General features: G+C 35.3%; 1 protein-coding gene across 12 annotated transcripts in view; it reads right to left on the bottom strand.

Moving 5' to 3' along the window:
* LOC113238232 (protein sprint) overlaps window positions 1-23,363 on the bottom strand; it is a 380,231-nt gene that overhangs the window by 141,621 nt on the left and 215,247 nt on the right. For 5 of the 12 annotated variants that reach the window (XM_026475028.1, XM_026475035.1, XM_026475036.1 and 2 more), the window contains exons 1-2: window positions 13,926-14,178; window positions 1,367-1,828 (exon numbers count right to left, since the gene is read on the bottom strand). The exons of 5 other annotated variants lie outside the window; for them this stretch is intronic. In XM_026475028.1, the coding sequence (XP_026330813.1) occupies window positions 1,367-1,779 (413 nt within the window). In that variant the 5' untranslated portion in view covers window positions 1,780-1,828; window positions 13,926-14,178. Of the gene's footprint in view, window positions 1-1,366; window positions 1,829-13,925; window positions 14,179-23,363 lie in introns of those variants that run through there. 2 more of the 12 variants (XM_026475026.1, XM_026475027.1) reach the window with 2 other exon arrangements.

Consider the following 23,363-nt stretch of genomic DNA (forward strand, 5'->3'; position numbering starts at 1 on the left):
CACTTTAAATCCATTAAATTTTAAGGACCCACTTTACAGGTTTTCCGTGTACTCTCCCTTTGAATTATGGTAAGTAGAGTCTCTTCATAAACATTAAAAACAGACAATCAGATAATAAGCATTATTACGGCAACTGCAACATTTATAGTCAACTATCTAGATAATTGGAAACTGCAAGAGATATATAGTTGACTATAAAAGTTGTTTAGAATCGTCATTGTTTGAGCAAATGCAAAGCAAGTACAACTGAAGATAACAAGTGAAGGAACAAAGAAGAAATTTATCTATATTCATATTTGGAAACATAATTTAATATCAACATGAATTAAGTGAAGAAAAACTTATTAGAAGAATGCAAAGGAAAAAGTATATTTGTATAAAACCGGAAAATAAAGATAGATTTTTTATGGAAGATTGGATTAATTGGCGGAGTTAGAGCAAACACCATCAATAAAGAGGTTAAAGGAAGAACCGCTAAATAGCTAGGCGATAACATCACAGTTAGTAAAAGGGAAATCATGTGATCAACTGGCCCCTAATAAAAAGACAACACTAGAGCCAGATTATTGGACGTTGGTCTTATCGGGCGACTCAGTCTGCCCCAAATTGAGTGAACGAGAATTATGGACAAACTTTCTACTCGCAACGATAATGAAGATTCCGATTAGATAAATGTGGTAAACATTCATAGAGACGGCCTACTATCTGGCTGGTAGTTACACAACTGAGTAATTTTCATCATTAGCTGACAAAAATAGGTACGTTACGTGAAACATTGTATGTTTTGCTATATCTAAATATCTGTCCATAGATACAGGTTTTCTTAAATAATCTACTAAAGAAAAAATAATATTTTTTAATGAAACCATCTCTTTATTGAAATAAAATATAACGATGATTGAATTCCTCAATGTTTGTTAAACATTTTCAGCTAATAAAAGTTATATTAAGGGAGCAGGACGAGCAAAAGGGAGGAAATGAAAGCGGCGAGAGAATGAAATTGGAAAACTTGTTACCGAATTATTCGAGATGAAAAAGAAAATAAATAAAGACTAAAAGTTTTTAGTACGAGCCGCCTTATTATTATTATATATTATTACCTGTCTAGGCAGAACTTTGATGGCTTGAGAGAATTTGTCACCTTAACTAAGGTGGTAAAATTACGTATTCACATATTCCTTTTCTTTTTGTTTATGGCAAAGATTTTAAATCTTATTTTCACGAACCTTACAATTATGCGTGTGTGAGTAATGTTACGAGCAAGTTTACCGCCAAACATTTCCCTTCTCGACACCATTAAACAAAGTTCTTCAACTTTGAAAATGATTTCTCACTCCCGCAAAATTTAAACATTGTCGTCGCTTACCTTTTAAAGTTTCCGATTTCGGCATAGCGTCTGCCATTGGTGACTCCGTTCCTCCTCACTTCATTTCCTCTGAAACTCTGCACGGAGTTCCCGTTTGGCGTTAATATTCCGTTCGAAGCACAACTGTTATTGTTCCGCTCCCTGTTTCTAGGAAACGTCCCAGTTCCGGAGCGAAAAGTTGCTAGCTGTGGAGTTTGTTCCGGCGCTGGCTGAAGAGGCAGCGTCACGTTCCCACTCCAACTCTTTCTATTCACAGCAAAAGTTTTGAACGTTCCTCTGCTATTTCCATTTGTTGGTGATGGAACCACGCCGCAAAAACTACTCCTGTTGTGGCTATTTTTTATAAATGCACTGTTTTGTAAGGCCACTTGCGGCTTTATGGGTACCAGCGGTGACGCTTGGTCAATTGACATCGTAATCTAATATAATCCTAACCCTCGTTTGAGTTAACTACATTTTGGTCTGAAAAGAAAGAATTTTATTTATTAGCGCGGCTATACTTGCTGTTCTTACTCAAAAAGTATAATTTTACTCAATTGTCAATAGTTCAAATAGATACTTCAATAAGTTCTATCATCAACAGAGCTGCCTCACCGTAACCTAAATGCAACTGATTAATTGAGAGCGATCATGTCACGTCATTTGGAATCGACTACTTTGACAACATTCTCGTTGACAGGGCTGTGCAAGAATATAATGAAGAGCCGTTGGACAATAGAGTTCAATTTGGGTTAATGGATGGAGTTCCACAACGAAGTTACTTAAATGATATGCTAACTGTCGCTAACGAACCCACTTGGAGCATTTTAATGAAAGGGACTCGTCGCTAAATAATTTGTTTTGAGAGCACCTAAATATTGTACTTACAATTTGAATAACAATACAATTAAACGGAAATAAGTTATAACCCACGGATGTACTTAAATCGTCATAGTTTAGAAATCTAAGTGAAGGACTTTTAGTAAATTGCCGGATATAGACAATGCAACGTGTTAAGATCTGTTACATAAATTGTGAATGAAATATGTACATAACGTAGTAACAGATATAGACAACAAGATATTTTTCGATGATATTGAATATTTAAATGAAGATATTTATCGAGATTTTATACCTATGAGGTACATGCAAGAAATCAGCATAAAATTCTATCCAGATTTAGTTAACCTTGTTCGCATTCAAGCTTCGGTCCTAGTCGTTAAAGGCGTCCCGCGTGAGCCTATTGTAGTCAATTCTATTCCCATTCAAAAGTGGAAACTGTCCATTAGATGTGTTACCTTGACCTGCTTAATTTGTTATGCGTTTGCTCACCATTGGACACAATTCAGGTGCTTAGCATTTAAATGGACTTTAAGCCTAGCCTTACTATAAATTCATGGCTCTTAAACAGAATTATGGACAGGGAGTGTATTTTTAAAAACTGTGTAGTGAAGGTAATGTTTGCTACTGGGAATAAGGTGACGTCATGGAAAAACTCATTGTTGTCTGACTCATAAATAACGATTTTTATCTACTTTTACAAAGTAGGTAAACACCAAACATATTGGGACAGTATAGAAACGTCAAAAAATTTACTTCTAACAATTTAATCCAGTTTTCCTACTGTCGTCTAATTTTCATTAAACTTGGGACTTTTCCGTATTTGCTAAAAGAGGAAGTGGGTTAACTAAATAGGAACGTCACTTATATTAAGATATCAATATTCGATTGTTTACTTCGCAAACATCGACCAACAAGATTTGACTAAGTGACCCAATGTGTCGGACGTGCTTCATTCGTCTTCATGCGTTACTTTGTCCGCAGTTACATAACATTTGCATAAGACTAGAGTTACATAACGTTTTATTTGCAATTTGCGCCAGTTAAGGCGAGATTTAATGGGGGATTAGATTAGCAACTATGATGATATCTTAGATCAACATAAAATATAACAAGTGGTGATTTTAACATGGACGCAAAACGACCACTTATTAAAAACTTAATGAAAATCTAACTCCAAATCTATGCACGTATCGACTATGTTATAAATAATAACCAATTTTTCCTTCAAGACGTGAGTATGAGTTGTGTATGACATACGATGACAATTTCCTGGGAACGATTCTCCATTACACTACAAGCAGTGCAATAGCTGTCTCTTTTACTCCATTGTGACGGTCATGAGTGACTGGTTCTTTAGAAGCAGGAAGTTACATCTCTCATTATGACTGACTTTTTCCATCGATTACTCTATGTACCATAATTGCGTGTTACTTAAGATGTTACATTGAAAGCATTATTTGCAACATCTAATCTAGTACTGGGTGACTTCACAGCGTACATTCCTAATATTATTAGGTTTTGTTGCAACATTTACAAGAGCCTAAATGCAATCTCAGTCAATCCGGTTGACCAAGTATGGGGTCAGTAAGAGCGTATCAGAGTGGTAAAATATTATTCAACTGCAATTTGGAACGCTTGTTCAAGCATTAGTCATGCCTTACGGTTTTGCAATAAATATCTTACTACTGAACAACTGACATTCTGTAAATATACGTCATTGATGTCCAATATGGAAAATGTAATATCAGATTCTTATGCAGCCACATGTCTACACGCATCAAGATTCACAAAAGCCTCCCATAAGCCTCTTCTATTTTTATCGAACTTATTCTTGTAGGAAATCCCAAGCGGAATATCCGTCTTGAAATCGCAGCATATGCCTTCGGAATGGCCATTTGCATGTGAAATTTCTCGAAGGGTCATTGAAACGAGGGCTCAGGAGTAGAAGCATGGAAATGGCTGTACATTTGAGTCTTGCAGTTAATGATCCGCAATGTCAACATGTCTGCTAAATAACTGTACTGCAAAGTATATCTACCTGTATATTTTGCATTATAGTTATTTGGCAGTTATAGTATAATAGATATCTATATCAGGATAGATATCTATATTTGCTAGATGTACAGCCGATATCCTAAGATGTCTGACCCCCTAGCCGATATTTCTGTTCTGAGAGCTTTCTTACGCATTCAATAGAAAAATGTAAAGGAATTCCAGCTTTTTGGTTGACATTTGTATTCATGTAATGTAATTAAAGATCAAATTGGTTTAAACTGGTGCTTAAAACGTCATTGGCTAGTGATGGAATAAGGAACTCATACCAAAAAAATTTACGGCTCACAAATTAAAGGTTTATTTTAATTGACACATTTCATCACACTGATAGACTCAGAAGCAACTAGACGGATAGGGGGGTCATGTATCATAGAGCTTCGACTGTACATATATATACCTGTAGATGTTACGTCATTGATGGTCAGTTATCGCGCAGATGTCAAGTGAAAGGTGTCCATAAACGTTATTATATTATAAAAACATTCCCGATCATCTGTCAGGAAGGCACAGGTGCTTAGCACGAGTCAACAAATTGGAATTTTACCGGCAAACTTGTTGTTAATGAATGAAAAATGCTACATAATGTGACCAATTAACTGGAGGTAATTATATTGACCGTTAATAGGCGATGGAGCGATCGCGTTGTGGAAATAACGAGATAACGGCAAGTGATATTGTTAACATGTTTTATGTTAATTGTGAATTTAAGAAATTTTCTTTTTTTTTGATACTATTATTATCAGAGTGGTTAATTCGGGGCATGTACAGTCCTCTATTACAATTGATTTATTTGTCGATTGTCTTAATAGTAACAATTTTGACAACTGATTTTAATATCGCTAAGTGTATTAAATATCTCGATATTTATACTGCCATGATGTTCAAATTCGAACCACCGTCTTCAGCATATCGTGCCTGATGCTCTCCCAACTGCCAGCAGATCTTGCGAATGTATTCTAACTAAATTGATTGAACAGAAGACATTTACTAGTAATCGATACTTCCGGGAAGGAAGGGTGTAAGAGCCAATTTGACCAAAAATAAGCTATTCATGTATTTTGGTAAAATATTCAAGCTCATTCAATCTGTTTGGTTAAACAAATATTTTTCGTCAATAAATTGATTTTTTGTGTAAACGTAGTTATATAAAGGATATGAACGAAAACGTTTATAAGTATTGTTTTTCACTTATCTTATATATTTTGTACTTAAATTGGCTTTTACCCCGTTATTTACTCGAAATATGTATTATTTATTAAAACATAATATCGAAAGAGTAGAATACATTTTTTTACTAATGTAGTTACTTATACTAACCAATGAAAAGCGGTCATTACCTCAATGTCACCTACAGCGAAGGGAATACCTTCAATGATTCATACCCACTACGGAATGTGGCGTACGATATCAATCAAAAACAGACGCAAGTGTGATTGTAAACTTATAACAAATAGGCATCATAAACAATGACGATGTTATTTATACAAATTGGTCTATAACACTACATAGTTTATTTTTAGAATAGGTTGTGAGTGATTAAAAGCAAATACAAAGAGATAAATTAACAAGAGGAGTGGCATTGATGAATTTTAAATTGGTTGCATTGCGATCTTTGGGCATGACATTTATGCCGAAGTTTTTAGCCAGTCAGCTAGGCGAGGATGCTATGTTAATGATGATTATAAATTACCGACAGTCTGTTGTACGAAATTGAGTTTTCAAAACAAAGATTTCACATCTAATTCTTCAGTTTTCGCGATTGTTTTAAAACAATTTTTTCGGATCTATATCACTGCGTCAGCCGTGACTATAGGATCTAGCGTAAAAGGTCTGAAACGTTTATTTGTTTGATAAAACAAATTCACACGATTTAAATCCGTAAAAATAGTTAAATTATTCAAATATTTTTATTGTAGTGCTATAGTGATACCTAAAATATTTTGTTTATTACGCGACAGCAATCGCCGCGAGACCACGCAAACAATATTTGCGCTAAGTGTGAACAACTAAATTGCTGTATACGGTCAAACGATTTAACATTTTATATAAAATGCAATTTGTGTATCACATCTAGATTAAATTAGGTTTAAAATAAAAATGCTGGCAAAGATCTCACTTTTTATAGCTACGCTAAAGACGTTGGGCAAGGTTGCTGCCAACTCTTGGGTCGGTTTCCCAGTTGATAGGTTTTTTGGATAAAATTTTAAAGAAAGAAAAAGACGTCACAGACTTAGGGTTATGTCTCTACAAAAATAATGATATTTTGACAAAGAAATATTTTTATAAATGAACATTTTCGAAGATTACAGTCTAAAACAAATTGTTACAATAAACACAATCACCTTAATCTTGAGCGAACGTGACAGACTGAGCGCATAACAATCATGATGTGTACTAATGTACACATAATAATATTAGTACTCCATATTTAGCATAGAATGTAAACGTTTTGTTACACTATCATCAAACATTAATAACTCTAAGCAATAGACACCGTTTATAACTTCAATGTCAGACAATGCGTGTCGACACGCTATTAAGTCATCTTTATTCAGTCTTTAATGTTACCGTTAAATGCGAAAATCGGCTAAAAATAAATAATAGAGTTCTTAGGTTTTCGCGATTGTTACACATAGGAAATGAAACTATTTTTCCGGATTTAAATCGCGCATATTTGTTTTTTCAAACAAACCGACGTTTCGGGCCCTTTACAGGTCGCATGGTCACGGTTGACTGAGGTTGTACAGTCTTCAACCAGTTATGTCTAATATTAATGCAAACCATACTATTTTTTCACTATAGTTACAATAGTTAATTAAAAACCTTATTTTTAATTTTACAAAGAAAAAACTCCAATTTACGCTACATTCAGTTTTACAATATATTTTATTGAATGAATTTTTATTAAGTTCCAGTATTTTCTCTGATGAAAAATCCCAAACAGACATAAGACTGCAGCACTAATTAATATGTTTTAGTTCTTTCTAATTTCTATTATTAATTAATAATAAATTGAACTTAATAAAAATTAATTCAATAAAATATATTGTAAAACTTAATGTAGCGTAAACTGGAATGTTTTTTTTTGTAAAATTAAAAATAAGGTTTTTAATTAACTATTGTAACTATAGTGAAAATATAGGTTTGCAATAAATTTTAGACATAACTGGTTGAAGACTGTACAACCTCAGTCAACCCGGGACCTGTAAAGGGCCCGAAACGTCGGTTGAAACAAATATACGCGATTTAAATCCGGAAAAACAGTTTCATTTCTTAATAAATAATAGATTTATTACGAAATATGGAAGAAAAAGCCGACAAGACAATAATTTTGCGTGTGTCGCAAAATTATTGTCCACATGATACATCTACAAAAATATTTTATTAAATTCAATGAAAACCAATGTTCTCATTTTACCTAAAAAGTTATTACGTAAAGGCAAATATAGGCCTAAGAAATAAATCGGATTTGAGTATAAAATAACTTCTCCAAAAAGTTTGAATATTATAGCTAAGTGTATCATACGAAAAAAGCAATGTAAAGGGGATGATATATATTCAAGGCACGGTGACTACAGGAAGGCAAAAGCCACAATGTGTCACGGGACTTCCGACTCGTGTTAAATATTTCTATTATCGCCACTAGTTCAGTATTAAGGCCATAAAAATTGGCCATTGTAATATATAAGGATGTAGACGGAGAACGTATGGCTTATTAACAATTCACTAATTCATTATTCTCGTGAAAGGAGTCAAGGTGAACCAAAATTGGAAAAACAGGGATGGTAGATACTGCAAAGAAGAATTAATTAACATGTTGCTACTAAGGTGTAGCTAAATTTTTATTCATGCAAGCATCTGAGTATTCCAGCCACAAATTAAGTGAAGTTCAATTTAATTGAAAATGTTGTATAATGGACATGTAGACAATAGAATTACGGAATGTAGGGAGCTCGGATAACTGTTGGAACGTTTGTAAAATGCATTCAGCTTCATGTTTCTTATTCGTGATTTTTAATGTCCCACAAGACAACAAAACAAAATTTTGCTACGCGTCTCTTGATGTATGATCCTGTTTTTTGAATTTTCATATATCATTAATCTTTCGTAATGTTAGCTTGGGTTTATATTTTCTTTAATATACCATACTTTTTCCTTATTCTAGTTTTCTTGTCTTCTTTGCTTTGAGTCTTTTTGGCATTGACTTTATTTGTAAGTCAATGCTTTTTGGAGAAACTTACATTCAAACATCGAAAAATCATGTGAAACATTTGATGATGTCCACAAAAGGACTCAAACCTACTATTATGTTCTCTGGTACCAAATTCAAGAGCAGAATATGCACAAAAAGCAATTGTAATGTTTCCGATAGCGATAGCATACAAAAAATCTACTCAAACTACTCTGTCCTTGATTGAAGATTTTTTGCAACAAACAAACGACGTTGGTATGCGTAACGTAGTGGGCCCCGACTTTGCGATAATCGTTTTTTTGTACCAGCCTTTATAACATTCTGTTAAACAAATTATAAGGTAAAAATTACGATACTTAATTGTATGGCTCGGTTAAGAGTGTTTGAATGATAGTTGTTAAGATGTAAAACAATTATAACTGAAATTACCTTTTAATCAAAGCCAGTCACAACTGAACTTATACTAATACAATATTTTTTATTATTGTATGTTCTTGGGTGCATGCAAAGACGGCAGAAATTTATAGAGGATATGACTTCATGAACTCAAGATTGTTTTGAAAATGTTAACAAACCAATAATAATGCATTTAGAGAAGAATAAAGTATCAAGACGTACATTGATGGTAAATGATATTGAAATGCACCTCAGGCTGCGCAAACAGACAAAGTTGACATAAGCAAACTATGCGGGCCTGAAATCGTTACCTTAATGATACCAGGGAACGATGAGATACAGCAACCAACATAACATGCACATGGAGAAATTCAAAGCTAATGTATAAATTGTATATGTTAGCCCATGTTACTGCCATTTTAACTGCACGTTCATGTTTGTGTTCTATATGGGTATTACTTAGTATTCCGAAGCAATAGCCTGAATCTCATTAGAGGTTTTGCTAAAATTTGCAGATGGAAATTGGGATGAGTAATGTACGTCTGGGTTCGTTCGTGTATGTGTGATTCGTGGGCGTAAGGAATGGACATCATTACATATAGTGTTTGTGGTGACAAATTGAAGCGTTTAAGAACGCTTGTTTAAAGCCAATACAAAATTAAAGGAAGAGAGAATAGGATTTAACGGGAAAATATTGGAAATGTGTATATAAGCTACAAAGATTACAATAGAAAATCTTAAATGAAAATAGGTGTAGATTTTACAAAAAGCAATGCCATTTGTGAGCACGAAGCACAAAGCGAAATGGACGACAATTTGCCTGTAATTGATGGAAGCATGAAGCATGCGGGTGACGTTTCATTACGATTAATGACAAATGTGAATGTGCGGTATTAGTTTAGAGTAAATTGTATAATTGAACGATATCACGTAAAACGAGCAAAATATGTAATTTTCAGACATAGATTTGTACAATTGGTTTTTCGCTGACACTGTCTAAATTCGTTAAAATTTGCTATATTAGTGTGACGTTAACATTTATTATGATGTATATTTTATTTTACAGTTTGTTACTGTAAATCAAACATTAGTTACGGTAACAACTTGCTTTTAGTGTACAAACATTGTGATCTTATGTCTTATGTCTGATTTTATTGTACTACTTTGGAACTATAGATAGTATCGCTCTAGAATGCAAAAATATATACAAAAAGGAATGGGATCCACCCCGTTCATACAAGAAGGCCCAATTTTTATTCAAACAATGACCCGTGACAGTCTACTTACATCCTCTTCAGTATACTCGCACATAAACGAGTAGAATAGCTGTTATTTACCAATAGCCACTTCAATTGCTTCATCGATGATATGTAATATTAAAAGTGTTGTGCAACATTTTACCAATTTGATTTTAAAATAAAAGGTGCCAAAAAATTACTAACATTCATCAATCACTGTTGAGAAATTATTACTAAATTCAATCTTTTTCAGCTAAACTTAAAATTCACAATTCCAATTAGTGAAGTGCAAAAGCGTTTTTTAAAGAGCGTTCAAAACATCACATCTAAGCTCTGGTGTCATTAATCACTGCAGAAAAAGTTGACGTAAAAAGAGTTTATATTGGGTTGTACAAAAGAGATTTTTAATGGTCGCTTTTGGCGCATGGCGCTTATAAATATTTATAATGTGTGTACTGCTCTTGCATTGCAGTGTTTCCATTGTACTGATGTCAACTCTAAAGATACTACAAAAATAATTAATTACTTTAATATCGCGTGACGATATTGGGTGACGACAATAAAGTTTTAGGTGTTCGTAAGATCAGCATATAAATAATCCTCCAAGGATATCTGTCATTCTCATGTCTTTTTCTAAAATCAACATTTTACAGACAAATAGGAATAGCTACGCTACGTTACGCTTATAGTTATTGTGAAATAATCGAACCAAATGTTGAAGTTCGTAAAATTATCATAAAAAAAGTAAAACAAATTTTTACGAGACCACCCCTAACCTGTGTAGAGATCAAAGAGGATAAAACAATATAAATGTGTAACGCAGCATGACACCGATTGATTTCTTCGTAGGGGACGCACTTTCTTCACTAATAGCACTTTGCGGCACGCATTTCGTGAAAAAACTTGTGAGATTGAAAGCAGGGTCCTCATGCAAGTAGGTCACTAAGAGTGGAACATGACGAATCGCTTCCATCACTCTCAAGTGAGGGTAAAAGAGATAAGACTAGACTTAACCGCCTTTGAGTTTTTGATTAATGAATTCTTGGATGAAAAGAAGGAAAAAGTGCAAATTCTATTGCTTATAAAAGTTGCAAGAGGGTTCACAAAGGGATCGTTTCAAGTGAACTTAATTAATATTAAAGATCACCATAGATGACTAATTGAATTCAGCAGACATTCTAAGAATTTACGAATGGAACGCGAGCATACGCCCGGCCTATGAAGTCGGACCGCTACGCGCTATATAAGGAGCTGTTAGAAACAATGGTGGCCATTGTGCTTTCCGGATCGTCCTTAACCGTGCACATTAGCGAATGTTCTGCCACATACAAAGGTAATTAAAAAGTAATGAAGAGAAGTCGTAACGGAGCTAAAGGCACAATTAGGGATCTTGTTAGAGCACTTCAATAAAATCATGGTAAGCTTAGAATGCAGTGAAACGATGATTAAATTTTTGGTAAAATAACAAATAAAAACAAATATTTCGACAAGCGCTATAATTAACGTATCGGATTGGAGAGACACGATTGCGGAGTCACGGCATTTCGTAACCACGATCGGGCACATTCCTTCGCGGCGCTAGGTAGTGCAACGCCCCTTGGGATCGACCTGAGTTGGTTGCTGATGATACTACTATATATACAACACACGGAATCCAACTCAGAAACATTAGAAGATAACATACCAACCTTGGTCGATATAAACAAAGATTAAGTATACACCGTGCGAATATATACAGTGAAGGTTTTATAAGAATTACGAATTTTCAATGTCAACGGGAGTTACTGGCCTCAAAGTTCCTCATAATAAACAGAACTTATGGAAATATAGAATTTAAGGATTTGTATTGCAGTGAACAGGAATTTAGCGGGAAGTAAACTCAGCTAGAATGAGTTGCGAAACTATTGACGTACACGTGCAAAATGGAGGCCGCTTATGCAATCGGTAACACAGCAAGTAACTTATCGGAGATTATTGCCCTCACTAATGCAACTCAAATATCTGACTCGCACGCCGCTCTCTAACGGTACCTATAGCTAGCATGCCCGCATTGTTTCGGTCAATCTCCATTAGTAGGAGAATAATGTAGGTAGCATTTTAACGTTTCAAATCACATACGTAATTTAAAAAAAACATTATAATATACCGTTTCGTCTCATCATATACATAGTCAATTTTATCCACATGGATTATTAGCAAGTTTGGCAGAGATAATAAATCCCTTCTAAGCGATGAAGTTAGAAGATCTCATGAGATTTTAGTTTTCCTACTAAAACAAAGGTAATTAACAAAACAGGCAATGAAAGCAACAAAGACTACAATTGCTTGTTTTGCAGTGAAACAGCGGAAATGGCTACAAAGCAATACTGTTACACTGTATTACCTACACCATTTACTGTAAATTCAAGTTTTTTATAGAAATGTAAGCTAAGTAAGTTTTAAGTGAACTTCGAAAACCATTTCAAATTACACATCAATTTATGCAGCTAAATGTACTCAAACAAATGACTTGTTTTACTAATAGACACTTAAAACGATTTGTAACAAAATTGAAAACTACCGGTACCTATATCGGTATTACTAAAAAACATTTTGTTACATTCTTATTAAATTTGTTCATAAAATGAGCTGGATTACATAACAGTCTATATTATAGTTTACATATATAACCAAAACAATTTAAATAAATTAATAATGGTAAAAGAGCATAGAGACGTTTGAAATCGTTAATTCCAGATATTACAGAGACAATTCTATGGCGTAATAATAAGTGAATGTGATTAGAAATGATGTATGGCTAATCCGACATTCGATGAAAAATATCGTTGCAAATCCATAACATAAAAGGGGAAGGCCAATGTCAATGACCCTGCACCCTATTGGCACAACAATGGTCCCCAAATAAAAAAGGGTCTTAAACCATTATGGAACCAAATTACAGCTTCAATGGTCAGCTAAAATTGCTGATACCATGTTAAAAGCACGTGCAACGCGTTTCGTTCGTAACGGCCTAAAGCAACCTGTTTTTAAAGATACTTGTGAGAATATCAACCTTAATGTCAATAAAAGTCAATTTAGTTTGGATGTTATGAATATTACTAATTACATCATTAGTAGCAATTTCGAAAAATGATAAAATTTCCTTGAATATGTAAATTTTGGGAAGCCGGGACACAAAACAGATTTGTAGAGTATTAACGTACGCTCCATTCAAGGGTACGGTTAACCAGAGGCTGGGGAGTACCAGCGATCAATTTCAAGGGCCCCCTCGCCTTATATTCAAATCCCTTCTTTGTCTTTCGCATTTCATACAGTCGGTGATTCACAATGAAATGATCTTAAACGCCTACTGCTTGTTGCAAGTGGATCAATATATTACTTTGAGGTTAATAGAGTTCATAATGTATAGTTAAAGAACTGGTAAATATAAAATAATAACACGTCTCATATTTAATAACCAAGTTCGAAGACAACATACCTAAAATTGGGCAGGTTATTCAATCAGATGGATGCCTAAGGCACGACGAACTTGAACATATAAAATTTGAAGATGACTGACAGTTAAATAAGCGTTACTTTCAAAATTTGACACGAAAATTATGTTAATACAATGTAACATTCTTTAAAACTGGTGAAATGGTAGCATCGTTGTTAAAATGGTGCAATTCCAATACATAAACAACAATCCATTGTAGATAAGAATTATCAGTAACGATAAGGCAACTCTAGTGATGATAACATAATTATAAGAACTAAATTACAAAGCAAAAAAAAATAGACCCTAATAATAAAAATATTAACACTATTGGTACAAATAGTGCAATGGGAACTACGAAATAAAGAAAAACATACGTACTACTAAAAACAAAACAGATGAAAAATCACTGGTATAAACGGAACAAAACACAACATCGCAAATAATTTTCAAAAAACACAATTTAACAAGTAACTTAGTAAAGTATTGTCACCTTTACCAATAAATGCGCGAACTTTCACACACTGTTAGCACAAAACCGACGACGATATCAAATTTTCACGTGAAATTTGATATGTGTAGTTCGTGAACTGCGGAACGTTAGTTAGAAACGCGTCGCGCGGCGTGGAGACCGGGCAACAACTGACGGCCGGTGAACACTGACGGCCCTCTCAGTCGCACTCTACTACGCATGCTCGGTATATGGCCCTTCGTTTCCATAGTCCCTTTTAAAAAAAAATCAGTTCCACATAGCTTTTCAACATCCCCTTTACACCTGATTAATACCTTCACTTTTTTATATAAGCAGCACAAGTATAATTTCCAATACTTTAGTCTTGAAAGCAAGAGAGAGATAGAATACAAACAAGGTCGATCGTGATTGTATTGCAACATCGCCCATAGCTACCAGTTCAGGTTTAACACCTGGTTCTTACGAGATCAAGAGATTTAAAGTTACCTTCTTATAAATATTGATACCAACTTTGGTGTTACTTGAGAACAATTGTACTTCATCATATTTGATTTTTAGGAAATATGCGTCACCGTCTGACAGGGATTCCATTGCTTGTTAAAGTTTGTTTATACAATACAGTGTCGTAATCCACAAAGTAATAGTGATAAAGTTGATCGTATTGATACCAACATCACTATCTCCAAATTATTCCACAATCGAATGAACGACCTTGTTGTTTCATGTAACATTGTAATTATGTGGATGTGCTAAATTCGAATCTATAATTTAAAAAAGTAATATAATTTAATCGCTTATTTGTGTAATCCTATACTATGTATACATGTGTATTTGTTTTATATACATATATATATATATATATACATATATATATATATATATATATATATGTATATGTATTTTTATATACAGACTGACCGCGAAAGATCTGCGAGACTTTTATTGAGTGATTCTACCTATCATTACGAACAATTTTAATATGGAGATCTCTTTTATAAATTTGCTTTGAATAAGTATAAATATTTTATCAATATCTAAAAATCTTATAGACATTTCAGGCTCACCTTGTATATTCTAATTTGAGAATTCATATAAAAATTATGTGCCAGACGAGATGACACCCTTACCCTCGAAAACCGAAGCGTTGTAATGCTCATATTACTGCTTGGCGGCAGAAATACGTAAGCGTACTTCCCTGGATGAACTCGTTTACAAGGAGCTCTACTGCCACTATTAAATATGCTGTTGGGTAATTTCAAGCCGTTTTGTCTGAGCCAACAAATAGTACCACCAAGATTTTGTGTGCATGTTTAGCTAGGTAGTAAGAGTTTTGATTAAGTGTTTTATTGACGGTTAAATAAGTTGAGTTAGTTAGTTGAGTTTCCTATTTCGTGACTTAATTTGGGATCAGAGTAACATACGATATTGTCTAATATTTATTTATTTATAGTGAAAAAACATACACAAAATTAACAACTCGTGAGGAAATACTTGTTCAAACACCACACCGTTTCTATAATTAAATCATTATAATTTATTTAGAAAGCACTAATGAAGTTTAGCTTAGAAAAAACATGCTTAAGAAACTTAAGAATGCTTCATTGGGTGCTTTTATTACATTCTCTAATAGCTTTTTGTTCTTTTCTCCGATTGAAGTACAACTCAATTCCCCGTCTTAATATCCATTGTCAGTATAAATCTGACTTTCATTAGCCGTCGCACATTTCTTAACTTTCCCTCCAATGACACATACGGTCTATTGAAAGTGAACATTGTTTCGTTACAATATACAATAGATTTAAAACTGTGAGATTTTAGTGCAACTTTTGACACTTTCGTGTGATTCAACGATGTGAATAATCCATGCAAAGAAGGATCTAGAAGCTGACAAGTGATGGAAATGGAAACTGTAATAATGGACTCATTCTTCCCATCGTCAAACCACTATACGTTTAGTCTTAATCCTTTTTGAAATGTTGTAAGCCTAAAGAACAATTTACATTGCGGTGTAACGGAATGGAATGGAAGTGTTAATTTCGCCTCGCTCGGGCATTCACGCGAATGCTCGAGCATTCCAGCGACCGCGCCTTGAGGCTGTAGTATTTCGTCGACATTTGACGTCACACTCCGCCAGCTTTCACGCCATTTCCCGCCGATTCGCCAAGCGTCGCCGACGGCAGTTGCGGAATCCGCGCGAATGCGCGAGCATTCTCGAGCATGCGCGAGAATTTTGCGAAATTTTTGGCTCGTATCTAGTTTGTACTTTTCACCATGGACAATAACATTCCGTTCCGCCGAAATATAAATTGAGTCTTAGACGTGTATGTTTCATCGAGATGTTTTTCTTTCATCATCAGCGAACCAGTTAATGCTAGTAAATATCCACAAGTATAGGTAGGAACTTAGAAATGAAAATCATTGGTGCATGCCGCCACAGGGCTTCGAAATTTCGGCTTCTCAATTGGACGTAGTTAAGCAAAAAGGATCCAATCCACAAAATTATCAAAAAATGAGTTACATGTACCAAACGGTTCCTAAAGTTTAACCTCTTAGATCAGCAAAAAAAAAATCCAACATATAAACGTAAGTAAATTTCTGGAGTTCAAGAGATTATAAGTTTTGAAAATAAAGCAAGCGTAAGAAACACTTTTAAACTTGAAACTGCCATTTATCTCGTAAGTGAGTGGATGTGGATTGGATTATTTTTGTTCAACTACGTCCAATTGAAAAGCTCACCTGTTCTTCCCGATACAACAAAAAATTTGATACAGTGTATTTCTTTTGTCGTGCTCTGCGTCTCCCTGCACACGCGAGGACCTGTACAATGCCACTGACAATGCTGTGTCAGTCGCTAAGTACTGGTCCTTAAAAATATAAGCGTCTGAGTCGATATGCTCGGAATAAAGAAGAAGAAGAAGAAGTTTATTTCCTCGTCCTAAGGAAAAACATTTTTTTAAATAAAATCTTCAATTCCTAACGATTTATTGTTCAAACAATTTTTTTTTATTTAAAGCATTATTATCGTAAAACCAGTTGCTGCTGTGTACTTCGCTATCACCGTCAATACCGTATGAGTTTGATAACGATGTATGGTATTTGATTGATATTATAGCCACCAATTTATCAGTGATATGTGTAGAGTTGCCATATCCATGCCATGTTGTCAAGAACCGTAATGCCTGACAGGTCATTTTATGTTTTACAATGGTAGCGTTGGTTTCATTTTTGCCATATCATAAATAAGTTGGTGGCACTTTAATATCATTGACACATTGGCGTTGTTTCAGTTTATATCGATCATCGAGTATATATTCGATAATATCGATAGATCGTCGTTTGCACTTTCCTGTGTAAATACGCGTTCTTAAAACGATAACGAATTGTGTAGATTTAAATTTAGATTTATTTGTAGAACATAAGACTACAAAATGTATAAAGTAACAAATACATTAATTGCTTTATCAACTTTCTCATCAGATTGTTCTTGTTCATTGAACAACAAAACTCTACCATATCGAGTTCTTAAACTCTACCAATTAATCTTTCAAAAACAAGTAAGCAAGCAAGGTTGCTTTCTGCCACACTTTCAACACAATACAACCAATATAAAATGACTCCTGAATGTAGTGGAATACATATTTGTTGTTGTGCTGTGTATGCCATAGTGTACACTACATAACATATATACATTAACTAGTTTATTGGTCTGTATCTAATCATGAAACTTTTTCAGTTGTACATGCATAGGTACATATACCATCACACCTGTGTTCCACTGGGGTAGGCAAAGACTGCAGCTCCACCAGCTACGCTCTTAACAAACCTCCTTCACCTCCTCCACTCCTATCAAGTACTTTTAACCTTAACAGCAGTAGAGCTCCTTGTGAAAAGGTTCGTCCAGAGAAGTACTGCCACCTCACCTATGTCTGCCGCCAAGCAGTAATGTGAGTGAAATTACAGGCACATGGGACTTATCAACTTATGTGTCAGGGTGAAGGGCGCAGTGGCAGTGTTCTTTGAGTTGCTCTGCAACTGTTATGGACAGGCGTGTCGCTTACCATCAGACCCACGCCTTGTTCGTTCCGTCACTTGTATTATAAAAAAATCTGTCCTTTTTTAAGGACGCCCCCAATCTGATGTAATTCGCGTATATTTGTGTTTTTTGCCTTTTGAGCTTCTTACGAATCCCATGGTAGCCGTGACCCTGGGGTTTGTAAAAGACAAATCGTGAGTCTTCTACCGTGAAAAAAAATTCATTTCCAAAGTTATTTGATTTTATGTACTGAACGCAACATGTTAAAAGGATTTCATATAAAGGATCTCAGGTAGTAATAATAAAGCAGTAGTAAATTAGGGCCTAAAGACAATATAGATTTTGACTGCCTCCGTGGCCGAACGGTTACCATGCCGGACTGCCACGCAGAGGTCCCAGGTTCGATTCCCGGGCCGGGAGAAATGTTTGTATGGCCTACAATTATTTCTCTCGTGAGTTTGGGTGTAATTTGTGGTTGTCTATATGTGTGTCCATGGCACCCGCGACACAGGGTTTACCTAGTGCGGGGCTATGTTGAGTGTGCGCGTTATTCATTTTATTTATTTATTTAGATATAATTATGTCAAAGTTCAAGTTTATGTCGTTCTTTGTATAGTATACACGAGACAAACTCATTTGTTCCGTGTGTTTAACCGAGGAATAAACAAACATTGCTTTCTGCAAATATATCGAATCTCAAACGCCTCGAGGTGTGAGCTTTGCAAACTGCGAATATGCATGTAATATTTATATTTGAGTATGAAATTTGCTAAATGGAGAATATTCAGAACGCTTGAATGTTAAATGTGCGTTTCAAATATTGATTCTTCTTCTTATTATTTAAGCGATTGGTTCTTGTTGGTGGAGTAATTGCTAACCATCTTTGTTTTAACGCCCTTATTTTAATTTCCTGACGCGACTGATATAAATAACTTCGTCTCGTCTTCCTCTGTTTCTTTCCTTTTATAATGCTTCTAAGGGAACTGTTGTGACGTATGCCCAACATCTCGCCCATACGGTTCTAGCTTCTCTTTTCCTGCACTATAAGAATAGTAGAACACCTTTCCATCAGTCTTTTCTGTCTATCGAACTGATTTCCTCCACTCCTCTACAGCGCTACATCTTATATGCTTCCAATCATTTTCACTCTCTCTCTGAGTCATTGACCACCTCTCACTACTATACAATACAATGATCGAAATGTACACATCCAAGTATTGATTATACATTGGCAAGGCATTCCTATTGGGGAAAGGAGAAGCTAATCGACATACAAATACATCGAAAAAATGAAGGGAAAAATCTAGAAGAATTCCACATTTATATCAGTGCACTCATTGGTTGATGTGGTATGGACCCGTTAACAGGGATATTGGGGTTTGTAACCCCTTCTGAAAATATTCAAAAATGTACGTATTAAAGAAGTGGGAAACTGGTTGGTGGGAAAATATGTATAATATCAGAATCAATGTGACGACATCGGCGTCTTAACAATTAGCAAAGTGGCCGCTAGACTAAGAAGTCCAAGATTCGATTCACGGTAGGATGAATTACAAAACGTACTTTTCTAAATTGGATTTGGTCTGGGTGTTCCAGGTTATATAGTTACTTGCGATGGTCGTACTCATAGTACAGGGAATTATTTAAGTTAAAGCCAGGTTGTCTGGCACAATATTATTATTTATTTATTTTTTGTCATCCGTCTGAACTGAAACTGGGACGATACTAAATTTAATAAATGAATGACTTCATCAAATTCACATTCCTTACTTACCATTATTATTTTATAAGTCCTAACTAGCAAAGTAATAAAGGGTAGTGTAATAACTAAATGTGGTAACTCTAAACAAACGTAGCAGGGCGGATTGTATGTGTGCTGCCGCACACATTCGCATAATCTCGTGTTGCACTCGCGTTGCATAGCTTGGGTCGTCCATGCGCCGGTAATTATAGAATTGAAGCGGTCATTTGGTGTTTAAAACATGACATGAAGTAGTAGTAGACGTGTTTATTAATGTGTTTGTGGTAGTTTGAACAAGGGTTCCTCAAATTTAGTATTTTTCAGTATTTCATTTTTATTGCTTCATAATTAAGATACCAATCCGCGATACTGGTATAAAAATATCTACACATAAACCTACTGCGTTTAATACAAATTATTTCACTATATCACGAGAATACGGTGATCAAAACTTTAATTTTTTTTTTAAATATGCTTACAACTTGTAGGAACAACCAAAATAGTAATGTAACAACCGTACCTACGTTCCAAGCGAAATATGAACTTTTACGCGCCGAACAGACGAGAGTTGCTCTACTTGCTCTTATTATACTATGGCTAGACTATAGTAAAATTAAACAATATAATATTAATCAGTGAAGCAGTAGAGCTCCTTGCGAAAGAATTCGTCGTCCAGAGAAGTACTGCTACGTTACCTAGTTCTGCTGCCAAGCAGTAATGTCAGCATTGATGTGTTCCGGTTTTGAAGGGTGAGGGTGCTGGTGAAATTACAGGCACATGGGACTTGTCAACTTATGACGGGCGCAGTGGCAGTGCCCGTCAGATCTTTGCGATTTAAAGCTCTAAGTGGCACTGCAACTGTTATGAACAGTCGCTTACCATTAGACACACGACTAGTTAGTCCCGTCACTTAATATTATAATAATCTCAGTACAGAGTACTAAAAAACCGACCTCAAATGTACGTGGAATTACGTCTATTTGCTAAGTTTTATTGAAATATCCTTAAATTCGCCACTACACAGGACTTGACACTGGAGATAATAAAAATCGGTTCTCACTACTCAAAGAATATTGAGAGAAAAACGCCTTAAATTGGAGAAATAGCAAAATCAACCATTAAAATAATTGCTCCTTAAGAAAATTTAGGCGGTATTTATTACCCTTAGAGGTGGATGATTTCCTACAAAATGAATACAAAAAAAAACATACAATCGAATTGAGAACCTCCTTCTTTTTTGAAGTCGGTTAAAAAATAAAAATAAAATAAGATTGCCATTTAAACACGTCAGCAATCCTTTTAAAAACTTCCGTGTTGATCTTGACTACGGGGCTTGCCTGAAGGTGGTAGTAAATTTTGACGCAAATGAAACGTTTTAACACCACGTATTGACTCCTTATTTTAATCTTAGTATGACAATAGATATAGTCAAGGATACATCAAACTTTATACTTGAAGCACATAACATCGCCCGTAACGCAAGGAACAAGATATCACATTGCGTTATTAAGTGTGTTATGTTTAAGCTCATTGTGCCCTTGAAAGTCTATTATTATCAATTCCATTTGCTTTCAACATGTTAATAGGTACTAACTTACAAAATTACTCAACCATATACGAAGCGTACGTCATATAATGTTTATAAAATAAATATAAAATTGTATTTGTATAGGCTCTCCAGTTTGCATAAGCTCGGCAAACGGCGCGGAAAGAGCGGAAACATTATCACAACTCAACAACTCCTACCCCAGACACTGCACCTTTCACATGAACCCTTTTTACCAACCATTACCTACCATACATTACCTTCTTTTTTCATCTAAAATTACTTCGGCCCTTTAAAGAATCGGCAATGGAAGTTGCATTGACAAAATTATCGCGGAAATCCTTATGCAAGTTGTGAAATATGGGCGGTGAGGTAAAGGTGCTCTTGGAATACAAGCTGAACTTAGTGAGTTGAGAGCCGGCTCAAATATTCAGAGTTAATCGAGCTGTAAATAATATTTTGTAGACAATATGAGTTTTCTGAAATCGTTTACTTCCTATACATATGTTACACTATCACAAACAAGACTACGAAAGATCTGCGAGATTTTAAGGGGGTGTATTCTACACCTCTTTATTTTGTATACGCGTGTGTATATATTATACATTAATATTCTATTTGTTTACAGTACTTGTGTAATCATCATCAACCCATTTATACGTCCCACTGCTGAGCACGGGTTTCCTCTCAGGCGAGGGTTTTTTAAGCCATAGTCCGCCACGCTGGCCGTATGCGGGTTGAAGACTTCACACGTTTTCCGATGGTTGTGAACCTTCTTTGAAGTGCAGGTTTCATTAGAATATTTATGATAAATTTAAACTTAAATATAGAAAAACTCAGAGGTGTGAGCCCGGATTTGAACCCACAGCCGCTGCTTGAGAGGTGGTAGGCTTATGTAAATATAGGTACTTTTTTATTTATCGGTAGTTATAAACTACATATTTCAACCTGACCTGATTTGACCTTGTTACTCACTGAGTTGGGTTGACTGAAAGGGATAGAGACTTTTAGGCGCTGCGCAAATGGAGCAACTTTGATCATCGAGTTTCGGCTACTGGCAGCCCGCAATTAGCTGTTTATGACGTTTTTCACAAAATTTTAAGAAACCGCGCAGACGTAGCAACTTCAGTTGAGAATTTCGGCAATCGACTACAGTTTTCGATTGCCGAAATCCGTGATTAAATAAATTTTTAATTGCCGCAACTTTAACTTGTAAATTTGTACCTTTTGTCTCCACCCGCAACCGGCACCCGCACCTCGTGATGCAACTTCACTCCCTCTCCATCCCCCGCAGCGTCAGCCTTGACCGTGGATTTCAAAAGTTTATTTACAATTGCGGCAACCGGCAATTAGGCCTTTTAGTTGGTACAACCGGCAACCGTCAATGAAAACTTGTAAAAAGTTGCCAGTTGCCAGCGCCTTAGAGACCGTTTTGGTCCACCTTTGCTCACCTCTTGTATAATCAATGTTTCTTCAGTATTTATTTATTATTGTTTGGTGCAAAAAATTCTTATTATAGTCGTATATATAAAAGTACGTCACTTAACAAATTAAAGCCACGATCAATCCATTACACATACACTCTATCACTACATCTCTGATACAGCATATGTGCGCGATTGAGCGCGCGTGAAAAGACGTTGTTGTAAAGAAAAGGGAAAGACCTGCGCTCATCAGTCGCTCACTCCCAACACGCGCCAGTCTATTGTGCGCTATTAGCCTTTGCATTAACGCTCTTTCTGTTGTAACAAAAACGAACACGAGCAATCACGCGCGAAAGAACGTTAGCTTAAAAATTTCTAGATAATCGCGCACGATTGCGCGTGCAGGCTATCCCGCGCGCAATCCTGTACGCTCCTGTACACGCGCGATAAAGTGACAGTGTAAAGGGGGCCATTGTCCCACTAAGCTAACGTTGACCTATCAATCGTGTGTAGCCGTCTTATGCTACTATATCAAATCCCAAAACAAAATAAATCCAACGGCAACCTCTGTGAAACTTTTTATGTCATCTTTATTTCTAGTGG

Source organism: Hyposmocoma kahamanoa, unplaced genomic scaffold (genome assembly GCF_003589595.1).
Source record: "Hyposmocoma kahamanoa isolate Upper Pololo Valley unplaced genomic scaffold, ASM358959v1 95, whole genome shotgun sequence".
NCBI classification, from domain to species: Eukaryota; Metazoa; Arthropoda; class Insecta; order Lepidoptera; family Cosmopterigidae; genus Hyposmocoma; species Hyposmocoma kahamanoa.